Below are 18,409 nucleotides of genomic sequence, written 5' to 3'. Positions count from 1 at the left end.
AAATATTCATCCATATCTCCTAAATTGTTATATTTATTGCCATATAATTGGACAAAATAGTTTTTAATGATTGCCTTAATTTCTTCTTCATTAGAGGTGAAGTCTCCCTTTTCATCTTTGATACTGTCAATTTGGTTTTCTTCTTTCCTTTTTTTTATTAGATTGACTAGTACTTTGTCTATTTTATCTGTTTTTTCAAAGTACCAGCTTCTAGTCTTATTTATTAATTCAATAGTTCTTTTACTTTCAATTTTATTAATTTCTCCCTTGATTTTTAGTATTTCTAATTTAGTTTCCATATGGGGATTTTTAATTTGCTCACTTTCTAATTTTTTGAGTTGCATGCCCAATTCATTAATCTCTGCCCTCCTTAATTTGTTAATATATGCACTCAAGGATATAAATTTCCCCCTGAGTACTGCCTTGGCCGCATCCCACAGTGTTTGGTAGGATATCTCATCATTGTCATTTTCTTCAATGAAATTATTGATTGTTTCTATGATTCCTTCTTTGACAAATTGGTTTTGGAGAATCATATTATTTAATTTCCAATTAGTTTTTGATTTTCCTGTCCAGGTGCCCTTAGTAATTATTATTTTTATTGCATTATGATCTGAGAAGGTTACATTTATTATTTCTGCTCTTTTGCATTTGTTTGCAATGATTCTATGCCTCTATGCCCTATAACATGGTCAATCTTTGTGAATGTGCCATGGTGCAGCTGAAAAGAAGGTGTATTCCTTTTCATCCCTATTTATTTTTCTCCACATATCAATTCAATCTAATTTTTCTAGGACTTCATTCACCTCTCTTACCTCTTTCTTATTTATTTTTCGGTTTGATTTATCTAGATCTGAAAGAGGAATATTTAGATCTCCCACCAGTATGGTTTTACTATCTATTTCCTTCTTGAGCTCTGCCAGTTTCTCCTTTATGAATTTGGATGCTATGCCACTTGGTTCATATATATTGAGCATTGTTATTTCCTCATTGTTTATACTGCCTTTAATCAGGATGTAATGACCTTCCCTGTCTTTTTTAATCATATCTATTTTTACTTTGGCTTTGTCAGAAATCATAATAGCCACTCCTGCCTTCTTTTTCTCATTTAACGCCCAAAATATTTTGCTCAAGCCTTGAACCTTAAACTTGTGTATGTCCACCTGTCTCATATGTGTTTCTTGTAGACAACATATGGTAGGATTTTGGTTTCTAATCCACTCTGCTATTTGCTTCCATTTTATGGGCGAGTTCATCCCATTCACATTCAGAGTTATAATCATCAGTTGTGCATTTGCTGACATTTTTGTATCCTCCCCTATTCCTACCCCCTTTTTCTTATACTGTTTCCTTTTAAACCAGTGGTTTGCTATTAAGCCGCTTTCCCTTATCCCCTCCCTTGATTAACTTCCCTTTCTACCCTCTCCCTTATTTCCCCCCCTTTTTGTTTTTAAAGACCTTATTAATTCCCTCCCCCTTCTTCTCCCCTCCCTTTTTTTGACCTCCCCACTCCCCTGTTTCCCTTGGTTTATCCCTTTTGACTTTCTCAGAAGGGTTAGATAAGAGTTTTATGTCCCAATGGATAGTATAGCTACTCTTCCCTCTCTGGGTTGATTACACTGAGAGTAAGGTTTGATTATTACCTTTTAATGCTCTCTTCCTCTCCTTCTTATAATAGTATTTGTCCCCTCTCCTTCTCATGCCCTCTTTGTGTGTAATAGAATATCCTATTTTTCTTATTCACCCAAGTTTCTCTTGGTGTCCCCTGCTATTCACCCCCTCTTTCCCATCCCCCATGTCATCTTAGATTATTTAGTGTTCCACCCTCACCCTGTGAATTATTCTTCTGATTACTATAATAGTGGATACTATAATAGTGAATAGAGTTCACTACAGAGAATTATTCAAAACATTTCTCTACATAGGAATACATATAATTAGCTCTTACTGAGGCCCTTAAAAAGGCAAATTTAAAAATTATGAGTTTTCTTTCTTTCCCCTCTGTTTCTTATTTACCTTTTCATGTTTCTCTTGAATTTTGTGGTTGGATATCAAACTTTCCATTTAGCCCTAGTCTTTTCTGTGCAAATACTTGGAATTCTTCAATTTTGTTGAATGCCCATACTTTCCCCTGGAAATATATAGTCAATTTTGATGGGTAGTTGATCCATGGTTGCAGGCCCAGCTCTTTTGCCTTTCTGAATATCGTATTCCAAGCCTTACAGTCTTTTAGCGTGGAGGCTGCCAGATCCTGTGTGATCCTGATTGGTGTTCCTTGATATTTGAATTGTCTCTTTCTGGCTTCTTGTAAGATTTTTTCCTTTGCTTGAAACCTCTTGAATTTGGCAATTATATTTCTGGCCGTTTTCTTCTCTGGATCAAATGTGGTGGGTGTTCTATGAATCCTTTCGATGTCTATATTGCCCTCTTGTTGTAGTACTTCAGGGCAATTTTGCTGAGTAATTTCTTTTAGTATGGAGTCCAGGTTTCTATTAATTTCTGGTTTTTCTGGAAGACCAATTATTCTCAAATTGTCTCTTCTAGACCGGTTTTCTTGGTCTGTCACTCTCTCATTGAGATATTTCACATTTCCTTCTATTTTTTCAGTCTTTTGACTTTGTTTTATTTGTTCTTGTTGTCTTGAGAGATCATTAGCTTCTAATTGCTCAATTCTAGCCTTTAGGGACTGGTTTTCGGCTCTAAACTTTTCGTTTTCAGCTATGATCTTTTCAATCTGGTCATTTCTGGTGTTCAATTTGCTTATCAGTTCATTTGATTTCTGAGCCTCACTTTCCAATTGCAAGATTCTACCTTTTAAAGTGTTATTTTCTTGCCAGATCTCTTCCATCTTCCTCAGAATCTCAGTTTTGAACTCTTCCATAGCTTGTGACCCATTTTCCTTATTTGAGGAGGGTCCGGATGCTTGTTTGTTCTCCTTCTCTGTTTGCTCGGTTGTTTGGATTTTCTCTGTGTAAACATTGTCGAGTGTTAAAGACTTCTTTTTCTTGTTGTTTATCTTTCTCTTCTGAACTTCCTGAGTCTGGGTAGCCATCATTAGCCCAGCAGCTTCTCAGCTTTATCCTCGCGCTTGGGGTCTGTCCGCGGTCTTTTGGCTCCTGAGGTCTGAGTTCTTGTTTTTTCCAAGGTCAAGCGCCCTGTTGGACCCCCTTGCTTGATCCTCTGCCGGAGGTTCCTTTACAAGTCTCAGGGCGCTGCTTCCACAGTCCTATACCCGTCTGCACTGGTTCCCCACTCAGGGTTTCAGAGTTTTAGCTTGTGGCTGTGTCTGTCTCCACCCACGCCTCCTCCGCGTCTGCGCTCTGCTCCCACGCTCAGAGTTCGCGTGCGTTCTTTGGCTTTTTGGGGTCCCAAATCTTACTGCTCTCAGGAACAGGCCCTGGAGCTTCCAATGACTCGATGGGTGCCCCAAACTTGCTCTATTTCTTTTTAGCCAGCTTCGGCGCTATAGGTGTTGTGTGTGGAGGCGGTGGAGGTGGGTGGTTGCTCAGCCCATGATTTAGAGCTGCTTTTTACTCTGCCGCCATCTTAACCCGGAACCATTGAATCCATTTTTTAAGTAGTTCAGGTATAGAGATAAAGCCTTGTTCAACCTCCATCAACTCCCTTGTTTACACTTAATCTAGTCTATTCTTTCCCAGAAAGAAGATGGAGTGGAATGAATGGAGACTATGTTGAGTTCTTACAACATTCAAAGCATTGCTTTGAGGCTGAGGATACAAATTAAAAAATAGGAGAGTCCCTGATTTCAAGGAACTTAACCTAATGGAGGAAGCAACAAGCAAACACTATGTTTAGAATGTGAGATCGATATGATCATGATCTTCAAATATTTGAAGGGATGGCATTTCAAAGATAAAATCAACTTGTTCTACTTGACCCCAAGACCAGCAGGTAGACTTAATAGAGGCAGATTTTGTCTCAACACAAAAACTTCCCATTGAGTTGTCCAAAAATTATCTAGGTAGTCTCAGTAGACAGAGTGACCAATCATTGGAGATCTTCAAATAAAGACTACATGGCCATTTGTTGGAGATTTTGAGGAGGGAATTCATATTTCAGGTAAGGGTTGAGTTAAATATCTGCAACTCCTTCCAACCCTGAAATGCAACAATTCAATGAAAACATGGACAACACATTTCTTTGATGGAAGCTAAGTGACACAGTTCTCAGGGTACTGGACTTGGAGGCTAGAAGACCTAAATCACCTGTGTGAACACTAGCTGTGTGACCCTGGGCAATTCACTGGCCCTCTCTCAAATTCTCTTTTCTTGTATGTAAAGCAGGAGTAATAATAGCACCTACCTACATGGACCTAGACTGGTCTATGGGGTTATGACTGAAAGACTGAACAACAACAAACTTCCCAGCATCATTGAAAGGATCAAATGAGATAATATATGGAAAGCTCTTTATAGGCTTAAAATTTCTATAGAAATATTATCTAGGGTAGATGGCTAGCACATTGCAGAATTTCCAAAGCCAACAGACCATTTTTGTTTCCTCCCTCACATAGAACTGCAGTGAGTAGACTGTCAAGAAAAAAAGCCTGCTTGTTCATCTTGTCCTTTTATTCCAAAGATACAAACTCCCTCAAAGGAGGTCTCCCAGTTAAATTTTCTATCCAAATTCCAGAAGTGAAGACTGGGATATTTTTCCATTAAAATTGTTGTTCAATCATTTCAGTCATATCCAACTGTTTATGATGTCATTTGGGATTTTCTTAGAAAATATTCTCGGGTGGTTTGTCATTTCCTTCTTCAGCTCATTTTACAGATGATGAAACTGAGACAAACACAGGATTAAATGACCTGCCCTGGGTCACACAAGTAGTAAGTGCCTGAGGCAAGATCTGAAATCAGGATGATGAGTATTACTGACTTAAGACCCAACGCTCTTTCCACTGTGTCACCAAGCCACTAAGAAAAGTATATTTCTCTTACTATAAACATGATATAATGGATAGAATCCTGGACCTGGCATCAGATAGTCCTGAATTCAAATCCTACCTCTGACATTTGCTGACAGTAAAATACCATGGGGACAAGATCTGGACCTCATGTATAAAATAAAATAGTACCTATTTCTCAGATTAATTATAAAGCCCCAACAACATAATAAATGAAAAATGCTTTGTAAACGTTAAAGCACCATCCAAATATCCGTGATTATTATTATTAATTTTCTGGAGAATGCTATGATAAAACCTGTTTGAACACCTTCCATGTGAGGCATTGCAGCTGTAATTTTAGTTTAACCTTTACTTAAATATTAGTGAATGGCTTAAAAGCAGGAACTATTTCTTTTGTTTGTCAATATGTCATTCATTACTTCAGTCTTTATTTTGAACTTGATTTATGGAATCAGAGTTTCTTACACTGAAAATGTCTGAAAACAAAAGTCATGACGATAATAATGAAAGTGAGCATTTGCATAATGCTTTGAGGTTTGTATGTTAACTCATATGATCCTTACAACAAAAACTCTGTGAGGTAGAAGCTGATAGTATCTTTTTAAAAAGAATTCTTGCCTTCTGTTTTAGAATCAATACCAGGTACCAATTCCAAGGTAGAAGAGTGGGAAGGGCTAGGCAAATGGGGTTAAGTGACTTGCCCATGACCACACAGCTGAGAAATATCTGAAGCCAGATTTGAACCCAAGACCTCCTGATGCTGGGGCTATTGCTCTATCCACTGTGCTACCTAGCTGACTCTGAGATGATATTATCTTCATTTTATAGAAGAAGAAACTGAAGGAAAGAGAAGTTAAACAAGTTGCCTAGAATCACACAGAATATCTTAGACAGGATTCAAATTTAGGACTTCTTGATTCCAAGTTTTGCACTCTATCCACTTTGTAATCCCAGCTATTACTAAATCCTGAAATAGAAATTACAAGTACTAAATATAAATTGAGAAAGACTCCTCTACTTATAAAAATGTATTTTCTCCTTATTTCTAAGGCTATACTTATCAAAAACACAGAAAAATGTCAAAATAAATGAAAAAATATTCTAAGTTATGATAAAGTCTCTTCCTGAGATCACTAATGTTGTGGCAATGCATTTTATGTTCTTTTGACTTCATGGTAACTCTGTGATCCAGATTTTTCCCAGAGGGCACATGAGAAAAATATGTTAACTCCTTCAGGACCCTAATTTATGTTCTCTTTTACTGAACTCCTGGAAAGGCCAATTAGATTGCTCAAGCTAATGCTTTATACAAAAATGTCAGTTGTCATTTTAGGAACAATCTAAAACCATATACTAAATGGTACCCTGGAGACCTGAAAATATTAATGCTTTCCATCAGCACCTACCTTGCCACTGGGTAATGATTTAGGTGCTAGTGGGAATAGAGCCCACTATCTTTACCACACTAGTTTATTCCAATCAACTTTAGAAACAGTATGAGGGAAGAATAATCAATATTGTGTTAAACCAGTCCCTAGGAATGTCAAGACAGAGTGCTTATACTCAGCAGAACACTGGCCTCTTAAAGACAGCAAAATAGGAATTATTATTATTACAGAGCAAAACAGAATTGTGCCACAAGAGCAGATTTATCATCAGGCATGACCCTCAAGAAGACTATATAGTTCCCTAGACACTTCAGTAAAATCATATCATTTGCTTTCATGAAATATGTTTTTGAGTCAAATTATAGAGTGTGGGATGAAAAATTAGAAGAGATTATTTTAAATTATATACATAAATTATGAATTGACTTACATGAATCATCTTGAAAAGTTTATAAGAAAACATATAGAAATAGATTCAACTCCTATGTAGAAATATGAGAGGCTTTGTGGTATAGGGAAAAATACTTCTGAATCTGGAGTCTGTGGTTTGGGGTTTAATCCCTTTATTTGTAATCTATGTGATGGCCAAGTCAGTTAAACTCTTTGAGCCTCAGTTATCTAAACTTTAAAATGATGGGATTGGACCAAATAATCTTGATGATGCCTTTAGTCCCGAATCTTTGACCCTATAGAGATTGGATGTCATTGTCTCTAAGAGCCTTCCTAGCCCTAAATCCTCCAATATAAAATTAAATATGCTCAAAATATACCAGAAAGTGGTAATGTCCATGAGTTTCCTGATCCAATGTCAAGATTATATACATCACAAAGTGGCTGCTTTCCTACATGACCCTGATGGAAACCAGAATCAAAGTTAAGGTTTTGACATTCATAAACCATAGCAGAAACAGCCTGGAATAATAGATAAGGTCAATGGGGATTGGAAATAGGTAAGTCTCATTCAACTCCCATCTCTAATATTTACTAGTTGCACCATGGTAGGCAAATCTCTTAACAATTGTGTGCCTCAGGGACCTCCCCACCAAACAACTCTTCAATGAGTTGATTGAAAGAGTTCCGAAGCAAGAAGTCTCCCAGTTTTGAAATCACAAATCCTTTATTAGTTATGTGTCAAGAGAAATTATTTTTATTCACAACAAAATGAAAGGTCTCATTTCATGTTGCCATATAGCCCATATCCAGAAGTTATGTAGTCCTTTTAAGAAGGTCAGACCTAATGACAAAGAATGTCTATCCCATTACTATCCTGCTGAGGCCATTGACAGTTACCAAGTCTGAATTCAACAAATCCAGAAATAAGAACTTCTAAAAAAAATGCTCTTTGGTCACTTTTGAGACATGTGTTGATTTTATAATCATTCTTCCAGGTCTTTCAGGGATGTGGCCAGCCCAAGCCTGCTCCTGCTCTGAGGTCATCCCGCTCAGCTCCTGAAAATTTTAATACCCGCTTTAGACCATACAATCCTGAAGAAAGACCAACGACAGCCGCTGGCACAAGTCTGGACAGGCTGGTAAGTAGAAGAGGGCTGATGGGCGCTGGAAATCTCTGTTCTACACCCTCGTAGAAAGTATCATGGAATTTCAAAAAAGTTGGCCGTGAAAGTCACATTACTCTTACATCTTATCTTGCTTAGTGGTTGAGCTTAGTCTTGCTTTTAATAAGAATTTTGAAAAGTAATGAGAACATTCTTTTAGGTTGCAAATTAGATCATTCAAGAAAATGTATGCCTATCAATCCACCCATTCAGTGACCAAATTTTCTACATCATAGCTCTTCTGAAATATTAATTTGGAGATTAAGCTACCCGTTTTTCAGTAGATATAATTAAAATAGCACATTTCTTATTCATTTGCTTCTGTTCTTCTTTTTTAAATGGCTATTTATTCAATTATGATACAGTGAAGCTTCATTACAACTTTTGCTTCCATTAAATTTTCATATGTAAAAGTCCTTGGCCTGGGTCCCCATAAACAATATTTCTACCCATTATTTTAGGGGGGTCCCCATCTCTTCAGAAAGTGATAGCCTCTTGCAAACAGACCCTATTTCATGGTACCATTTAATACATGGATCCAAGTTTCAACAGGCCTCAATGATAAATGCTACCCACCCATGCAGAAATCAGTTAAAAACTATTCTTAATTCAACTAAAAATAAGATGATCTTATGAGAAATTAAAATTAAAAGCTCATCATTTCAAGGCAATGCTTCCTAGTTATTTCATATCCTGATTTCTACAGTGTAACCAATAGTATTTATTTAATTTTTACCATTATTAATACTGCTTTACCAATTATCTTGATGGAAAGTTAACAGATGAAAACAGGGTCAATAAAGCATTTGAATAACATCTGAGTAACCTTAGAAATAGAGTGCTGCTCAGTGTGAATACACTTTTATTGCACACCTGTTATGAATTACTTTAGCATTTCAGTTAATATCCCTTTATAGGGTGAAACCAGTGAGATTAAATTGGTTGCACTTGCTCCTGATACAAATAAAGCTCAGTCTTTCTTTTTATGAAGGTCTAACAACAACAGAAAGGCTTTGCCACAGCAGCCAAAGGGGATTGGCAAGTCAGGCAATTACCTGGTGAATTATCTGGTGGATTCCACCTTGATTATTAAACACATAAAATTCAAGTTTTCAGCAGCACCACATTTTTGTAACTGAATTAACTAGGAAATTGTCTCAGCCCTCCAATTCACCTTGGCTGTGTGGGTATGCCATGCTTGTGAGAATAGGTTTGAATTCAGTCGAACCTGTTATTTTTAAAAACAATCAAGGGCCAATTGTTTTCAAAATGACAGAGTCCAATTGTTTATTCAGCCTGGCTTGTGGGTGTGTGTCTATACTTTGATTCTGAAAACATAATTGAAGAGCCTGTTATTGTCTTTTATTTCTCTCTTTTTTGTTAGCTCCCGCCTAGTCTGTAAAGGCAATTCCGATTTCTTGAATTTTCATAAAGTTAAATTAAATTAATTGATATATATTCATTACCTGTATGTAGTTGATGAAAATAGAAATCAGTTTAAGGGAAAACATTAGAAGAATTGTAAAAACAAGTTAATTCTTTGCATTTGAAGAAAAGGAAAGCAGAAATATTTTTGCCGCCATTATAGAATCACACCAAAGGAAAAATTAAGAAACCAACTATTCTAACTCAAAAAGTAAAATAGACCCTGACAAATCATTTGTCCAAAAACAATACATTTCAATGAAACATTTATAATATATCTGTGATATTCAGTGCACCATGCCAGGATAGGCACTAGTTGTGCAAAGAGGGAAAAGGACATAATTTTTGCCCTCACCGAGTTTACAATCTAGTAACAATCTAGCAAATTAATGGCTATGCCATATCACACTGGTGATGTTTTGAATGTCTGAATTTTATTGGAAATATGGTATTTGAAATTTGACTCTTTGCAAATACCAAAGAGATTTTTAGTGATAATAATGAAAATCACAAAGCTAATAACATTTTCAAATTACTAGAAATATCACAAAACTGATTTTAAATTGTCTTTCCTGTCCACCATGTACATCCAATAATGACTACTCCATGTACTTAGAAGATAACAATTCTACTGATGAGAATTTGAATCACTAAGTACATTTTATTTTTAATAATATTGATAATGTTCATAAGTCATATTTATATAATGCTAACTCTTTCCTCTTACCAACCAATGAAGTAGGCAATATAAGTATTTTTATCCATATTTTACACATGAGGAAACTGAGGTGCAGAGTCACGTAGCTAACAAGTGTTAGAGCTGAGATTTGAACCTTTCTATTATCCTAACCTAAATTTTGGTATAATCCTTGAGATTCCTTTGGCAATTAAGTTGTAAGACTATAAAAGTATGAATTTTTTTTAACTATTGATTCAAAGTTTAACATCCTTAAACTATAAAGATTAGCAATTTGTATTCCCCACCATGCCTGATATCCTGTTTACTGAGGCTCTTGGGATTAAAAGGCTATTACACCAATATTAAAGAGAATATAAGCAAGCTACTCTTGTGGGGAGAGATCCTAAGCAAATAGTGGATAAGTGGAATAGTTGTCTCAACCCTCAGCCTCAAACCTTTTGGGCTTTATATGATATAACATGGTGGGAAGGTAAAACACTGATTCCTCTGTTTCCCCAGCATTCCTGAATGCTGGGAAGCCAAACAGTACAGATGCCCTGACCACTTTGCTTCCTTGCCCAACTCCAAGTCCAGTGGCTTTGCCTCTATCTGCTATTTCCATTAGAAAAATAGATTAGTCTCAAAAGAAGAGAGCTTCCTTCTCCTACCACCTTCACCCCTGCTGAAAATTACATGTATCAATCAATAAAAGAAAAATTAGTTCCATATTATTTCTTGCTCGTATCTATCTTAGACTAAGGTCATGTCTCATATGACCCAAATGAGAAGATGATGGTACCTCAGAACCAATCAGAACTTATCCATTCCAACTCATAACCAGTTAACAGTCTGAATTCATCAAAACGAGCATTGGTGAAGTGGACTGATTTTTCAAAAAAGGGATTGGATTGGATGGTCTCAAAGGCCCTGTCTAGCTTAATATTATGGTTCTAAGATTATTCTGTACTACAGTTCATTTGACTGAATATTAACAAAGTGTGTCTTAGGCCAATTTGTAGATGCTCCATTTCTTTAAAAGATGTTTTTAACTACTGCCAAGAAGTATGTCGCTGTAAAGAAGCATTATTTTTCTTAATGCTTACTTCTCTAGTTGACTAAGCAATAAAGAGATTTTTTCCTTCTTTTTTCTTAATTTATTTTCATTTGACAAGCATTTATTTTCTCTCTTTCCCACTTACCCCTCTCTTGGGGGAAAAAACTTGTAACAAATAGAATAGTTAGACAAAATAAATTCCCTCATTGGCCATGTCCAAAGATATATGTATCATTTTACCTATTTAGCCCATTTCAAAGGATAGTTTAAAAATGAATATTACAATAATCAAACTAGCTTTACCAAAAATGCAGATGTTGTCCCATAAATGTCTTGTGAAATTGTTTTTCAAGACATTTGAAGTAATGACTATGGATTCTAATGTAATCATTAATATGAGGATTTTAATTAGTGGAAAGGCACTTTAATCATGTAAATTATATCAGCATTACTGTTATGTAGACTGATGCTGATGGATTTTGGTTCTTAAAGAATCCCTCCCTCTCCTCAAGATAAGTGAAATTCTGGTGATAAGTATTCCCAAAAAATTGCTTTGTCTTGAAATGCAAAGAAAACACCAATACCATCATTTAGTAACCCCTTTAATTTACCAGAAAAGAGGAATGTTTTTAACATTTTCTTTCTTGATAAAAACAAACTGATTTATCTATGCCAATTATTCATTTTATGGCCCAGGTTCAGGATGTATAGACAATAGTTTTTTATAGTTACTGGCCATCAGGAAAACTTCACCAAGGTTATTTTTATTATCTATTAATTCTTGAGTACAGTGTAACTTCAGCTTGTAGGCAGAAAATCAGCTCATCACAAAATGTCGCCATACTGCCCTGATTTATTGATAAGATTGATCCTACCTCCATCTAATCTGGTAAAGGAAGTTGACTGTTAGGTATCTTTTGCTCATTAATGATGCTCATCCGCATGGCCCTTCTGTCACAGGAGTCCATTATTGGTACTCAACTGAGTTATCAGCAGCTGATTTCTACTGGGCAAGAACTTGAATTTCTCTCTTAAACTGTTAATCCACAAATTATATCAAATAATATTAATATACAACAGTGATTTTTTTCAAAAAATCTATATACAGGATGAAGGCAAATGGTATGAAGGAGCAACTATATTTTAAGCATTGAGCAAATATAGGTTCAGACCTTTCCGGACTATCCTCTGGAAAAGTCAACTATAGGTTTCAGAAAATTAGAGGTCAGCATGGCATAAGGGTACTGAAAACAATCAGTCAAACCAATTCCAGCCAATTCATCATCATGGCAAAGCATGTTTTAAATAGCACTTATTAGGGATATATTTAGTATTGAGTGTATTGTAGTTTTAAATGATTGAAAAAACATTTTTTAATTTAAAAAACTAAACTAAAAACTAAACATTTCACTGCCTTAAAGTCAATCTCAGCATGCGAGAAATGTTCTTTCATAGTGTGACTCCAGAATGTATTCAAAATGTGCCGTGTTCCCAAACATGTTGCTTGTTCATTGGGGAAAATTTAGGCCAAAATTCCAGTTTGCATAAGTAAACGTACTATTTGTTCTGTGGCAATCCGTGTAGAATAATCTTTCTTTTTTCTTTAAATCTGTTTTCCTCCTGCTTCCCAGAGGACTATCTGGCGGACAATGCAACATAGTGTAAGCTTTGGTCTTCTTATTCTCTACCTTCATTTTCATTTGTCTGTGCCATCATTCTGAACAGTTTCTCAGAACTCCATCTCCACTTTTCCTTTCTAATTACCTCTAGAATGAACTAATTGCTGCATCTATCCAAATAATTCAGTCATTTTTTTTTTGCCCAATGCCTGTTATTTATTTATGGCTCATGATCATTTTTTAAATCCCTCCCTAATGTCAGAGTTTCTCAATTTAGTCTTTGCACAAAACTGAGCCACTGGGAAAGTGATTAAAATTCTGACCCAGTGTTCTGACTGGGTGTTTCAGTGTGCAGTCAGCCTGGGAAACTAGCTCTTTAGCTGTTAGAATTTGAGTCAATTCGCTTTTTTTTCCTCCCTTTTATGCCAAGTGAATACCCAACCAGTGGTAAGAGCAAACCAATTTCAGCTATCAAGTGCTGGGAGTTGATAATACCAGTGGGGGCAATAAGAGGTTGAAGTGATTCCTAATGTTTTGGTGCTGTCAATTATTCTTTTCTCATTCATTCTAATTGCCTTCTTTGATTTAAATAATAGTAAAGCACCCATAGACTCTAGATATTTGAGGAACACCTAATTTACTAAGTTCAGCTTTATACAATGAGCAAATAAACCAGATGACTTCCCAGGTCTTTTTCTTATATGAAAATGGACTCACAGTGCTATCACCACACCATGATATAGGTGTATCTTGGCAAAGACCTACCCTCAAAGACAAAACCATGAACTCTACAAACAGCTCATTCTTTAGAGCTAAAAAGTGTATGAGAAACTTATATTAGACTGGTGTCCATACTAGTTCATACAATCAGGCCGTATGAGGATAAAAGCCATTGCTCCCTTTTCAGTTACCCCAAAGAGGGTTAATACATTAAGCTGCTGTCCATCAATAGCAAATACCTATGAATTTAGTTGATCATATCCTCTCCGAATTGAAGGGACAACAGGAATATGAAGAAACTGATGAAAAGCGTGTGATTTTGCAAGGAAAAGAGACTTTCATGTCCAGAGGGGCTGAGTAGCCAGATAGCAGCATCAGGATACCGACTGCTAAGTGGGGTTGCATTCACCAAAGGCAGGAGATTTTAGTGTTAGAGAAATTCACCTCGTTCACAACCTTGCCTCCATTCAGTCATTGCAACATAATTATGGATGTTCCAATGCCTTCTTATGGAGCTAGCATCTCTAACCATTGAACTACCCTGCCTCCTGCTTTATCAGTAATGTTTTGCATGGATATGCAGTTGTTACACAAGGTCCTTTGCTGTATTTGCTGATTTAATGGTTGAATAGATTTAGTCCATCTCTTCCCCTAATTTCAAAGATAACACTGTAGGATCAAAGTCACTTCTTGAGTAAATGAGGGTGAACACAAACCTTGAGATGATCTCCTCACCTGCTTTATGTCTACACTTGATGCAACATCATTCTTTCAGGGGGATAACCAGCAGATGTGTAATCTGTGTGCAAGATCCTTATAAAGCTGTCAGTAATTCCTGATGTATGCTGATAAGCCAGAAATAATAAACATGAGAAATGGCATCTTCTAAAACAAGTAAATCAAAATACCTATTGTTTCTTATGACTGTGAAACAGAATTATAAAAATAAACTAAGTTTCCAGTGTCTTTTCATCCCTGTAGTTAGTACTGGTTTCAGTTAGAAAAATAAGAATATTTGATCACGTTTTACTTTCTGGCGTTTCAAGCTGCTCTGGGATGTTTGTTGTAGGGTTTGGGAGGAAAGTAGAGAAAGTGCCTGTCTGTTCATGTCAAATTGTAATGACATTTTAAAGCCAATTCAAGGAGTCTGTATCCTGTTAAATCCAATATTTTGCATTTCTAAAGGATGTCAAATGGTTACTAAGAAAAGGCTTTATTAGACCCATAGTCACTGTCTAGGAGAAACCAATTTGCCCACCACTCATTCTCTGCTTGGCATGAACAAGAGAAAGTAAACCCTCAATAGCAATTGAAAGCCAGCTCCTCCACTTCAATTAATTCTCTAAAGATAAATGTGGAAAGGCTAGATTGGCTTCCAGGGTCTACTGCATCTGAATCATTATGCCTTGACTGACTCAACACAAGAATGGCCATTGTTCCAAAGACTTCAGATTGTAGACTGGCTTATCTTGACAGAGTCCACTTTATCTGTTAGCTGGAAATCCCTACTGAGACACCCCCATTCTGTTTTCACTGAAACCTTGGCTAATGATTACAGCAAAATGCAGTGGGCTTCCAGAGCAGAAAACATGAAACGGTAAAAAGCCAGCATGTTCAGCCTCTGTGACGGCATTTCCCCAGGCAATGACAGCAGTATGGGGTAGTGAGAAGATCCGTCTGTCACAACCTTCTTTCCACTTAGGATGCCTGTGGTTGATGAATCTAGTTGTGAATTATCATCAGAAATACATATAAAACAATGGCAGAGCTCCAGTATATTCTGCTTATTCCACAGGCTTGGAGAATGTACAAGTCTTATTCATTGGTATCTCACTGCAGGAAGCCTGGAAAAGAATTTCCAATTCCTCATATGCATTTTTCAGTTCCCTGTCAGTGGTCAGTGGGCATCTGTGCCATGCTGTTCTTTCCAGCCTATGGAGGAATAGAACAAATAGAAAGAAGACAGATCCACATATCCAGCATGGGCAAGGTCATGAATGTGTGGTGGGGAGGAACAAGACATAATCATCACTCTCCTTCAGAATTCTTGTGAGGAAACCAAAACCCTATCCACACCACAGCTTTAAGTCCTGCTTCGAGGGTGGTATGGATTATGCTAGCCTAATAATTCCGTGGCACAAGCACCAAAGGATGAATTCTCCAGCTCAGGCTTTTATTAAGAGCAGATAGGCTAAACCCATTTTACCAAATAAAACCCTTTTCAAACTCTGACTAGCTTTTTTTTCCCCTTTAAACTTGGAGGCATTTGCACAAGGACTTTATTGACCTCTAAATGTACTATAAAAATGAAATGACACACTTTTAGACACAAAATATGACTTTGTGGATTTTATCTGCATTTTATAGCATGTTGATATGGTTTTTTCTCCCTTTAGACTTCAAAGCCCTTTCCTAATTTCTAGACTGGAATTAACCCCAAATAGACATCTCATTCAAGTATAATTCAGTCCCCAAACATGGGAATACTTAGAGAAACCAATAATACTGTGCAGACTACATCTTGCCTTTTTAAGCCCACAGAATAGCAAGGAGTGTAGGTGTGGCTAGCATGCTTCTGCCATGAAAGAGAGATCTCTTGAATGGTGAGGTTGGGTAAGACAGTATCTATTTACTGATACTTATAGCATCCCTTTTAATGTGGTTCCTTCTGGTCTCCATGCTGACTTCTCTAGCATTAGAGCCACTATACACTTCTTTCTTGCTTCTAGTTTATCCTGTTGAATTTGGTTATTTCATGACTTGTGGCTTAACCAGGCATAACATCTTGTTTGCTTCTTCCAACATAATGTGTCCTCTTCCCTCTTTCCTGAAAAGCAGCCTTTCTCCTGCAACTTTCTAATTTCCCTTAATATCAGTTTTATTCAGCTCATTCCTCCTTGATGTAACAATTAAAAAGGCCAGTAATGGATATTTCATAGAAGGGAGATAAAGTCTATGTGGTGAGTGTCTCTTCCACCACTCCCCTGGGGCTGATTATACACTGGGAGATTTTAAGGAGGTGTCATCCCAAAACTGGGTGACCTGGATGGTTGTGCCACCCCACAGGAGTTAGGGGCAAGGCTTCCCTATAACAGGAGGTTTGTGGTATCCATCTGATCCTGAATAAAGACAGGGTTCACATAAACCTCCCCCAGGTCAGTTAATTTCACAGAGGGTGGTCTGGCTTCAAGATGGAGGCAGCCAGACCAAGTGTAGTTCCCCTCTCCCTTGTCTTTCAGGCACACTGGAACACTATCTGACTGTTGAATGGCTTTTTATTATTCTCAAATAAGGGATTGGGAAATGGGGTAAAGGGGAGAGGGATTTTGGGGTGCCTTCTTCACTATCTCTATGGGGTCTGTCACTTAGGTGGGAACCCTAGTGATTCCCATTTCTAAGCTTCTCCCCTTACCCCTTTTTTTATTTCTATTTCTAATTTTCTGTTTCTACCCTTTCCTATAATTGTAAGATTTGGCTGAAAAGGGTCTCTCAGCAAGGTTGGGAAATGGGTGAAAGAGACTAAGAGATTGCTCCCAAAATGGAGTCCAAACGTAGCTGACACGATGGTTGAAGTCTTAATGTAAGTTGCAATGGAATGGCTTTGATCAGGGAATAAGGGTTTCAATTTCCAAAAGAAAGATCCTCAGGAAGCCCTCAAGACTGGATCCAACCTGAGATGTCCTCCTCCTCCCTCTTCTCAGTCCTCCTCCTGAAGACCTCTCCCCTTCCTCTTCCTCAGAGAAATTCCCAGCATCCTCTCTGGTCTCAATTGTCAGCAACTCTCAACAACTGCCTTCTCTGGCTTCTTTGGTCCTGTCCCCATTGCACAAGTCCCATTCTTACATTAAGTAGCAAGGACCAACAAAACTGCATATATGCCATCATCATTGAAAAATTCACTGAAGATAAATATGGAAAGGCTAGATTGGCTTCCAGGGTCTACTGCATCTGAATGCATATTCAGGCATACCAGTTTCTGTACAAAACAAGCTAAAAACAACCCTTTTCTTCTGTGCCATGAACATAGTAGGCATTAGAAATACTTAATTCAATTTAATTTTAGAATCTAAGAAAGCATCCGCATGGAATAAACATGGGGCACACATATAGATAACTGAATAGTTATTAGAAATTTATACAAATAGGTTAGATTTGGAAGGTACCATAGTCTAAGCTTTGGCCCAATTGAGGTACCCTAGCTCAGATCAGGTTGACTAGCTAAGCTTTGTACTGAGAGAGACTTTGAATTGAAGCATTGTTTTCTCCACTTAAAAATAAATTACTGGGGGCAGCTGGGTAGCTCAGTGGAGTGAGAGTCAGGCCTAGAGACAGGAGGTCCTAGGTTCAAACCCGGCCTCAGCCACTTCCCAGCTGTGTGACCCTGGGCAAGTCACTTGACCTCCATTGCCCACCCTTACCAATCTTCCACCTATGAGACAATACACCGAAGTTAAGGGTCTAAAAAAAAAAAAAAAAAAAAAAAGAAAAAAGAAAAAGAAAAATAAATTACTTGAAGAAGCACTCACACATACATATACTTCTCCCTACCATGTGTCTGTCCTTAACTCTACATCTTTTCACCATAATGCATGAGTAATGTTTTGATGTTTCAATTAGAGAAAATATCAAATATTCTTTACACACACGCACACACACACACACACACACACACACGCTCAGAACATGTGTTTTTAAATCTTTGTTCACCAGAGAAATCCATTGGCATGCATTGTTTATTAAATCACAGAATGGCTTAAAATACCCTTTTCTTTTCATAGAGAATCTGCAGTAATTTGTGCTCATGGCTGACTGTGATATTAGCATCACAAGTCCCAAATGTGATGTTTACTCTTATGACAGATAGAGCTGAAGAAATGTGATCTTCTATAAATACCAGTTTGGATGTATTTGGTGTATAATCAATCAGCTTTTAACTGACTCAGGGGCCTATGGAATTCATTTTAAAGCACTGGGAATTTTGCTATTCCCATAACATACTTGGACACTCTTTACTACCAGCAATAAACCTCCGGCATAA

The 18,409-nt window shown here is 37.1% G+C and overlaps 1 protein-coding gene across 1 annotated transcript in view; it reads left to right on the top strand.

The window, feature by feature from the left end:
* Window positions 1-18,409, top strand: part of GPC6 (glypican 6) — a 1,283,983-nt gene that overhangs the window by 1,175,131 nt on the left and 90,443 nt on the right. Inside the window, exon 6 of the mRNA XM_044670573.1 lies at window positions 7,707-7,850. Coding sequence (XP_044526508.1) covers window positions 7,707-7,850 — 144 coding nt within the window. The remainder of the gene's footprint in view (window positions 1-7,706; window positions 7,851-18,409) is intronic.

Source organism: Gracilinanus agilis, chromosome 3 (genome assembly GCF_016433145.1).
Source record: "Gracilinanus agilis isolate LMUSP501 chromosome 3, AgileGrace, whole genome shotgun sequence".
Lineage (NCBI taxonomy): Eukaryota > Metazoa > Chordata > Mammalia > Didelphimorphia > Didelphidae > Gracilinanus > Gracilinanus agilis.
Note: the sequence above shows the minus strand (reverse complement) of the source record. Positions and strands in the feature narration are given on the sequence as shown.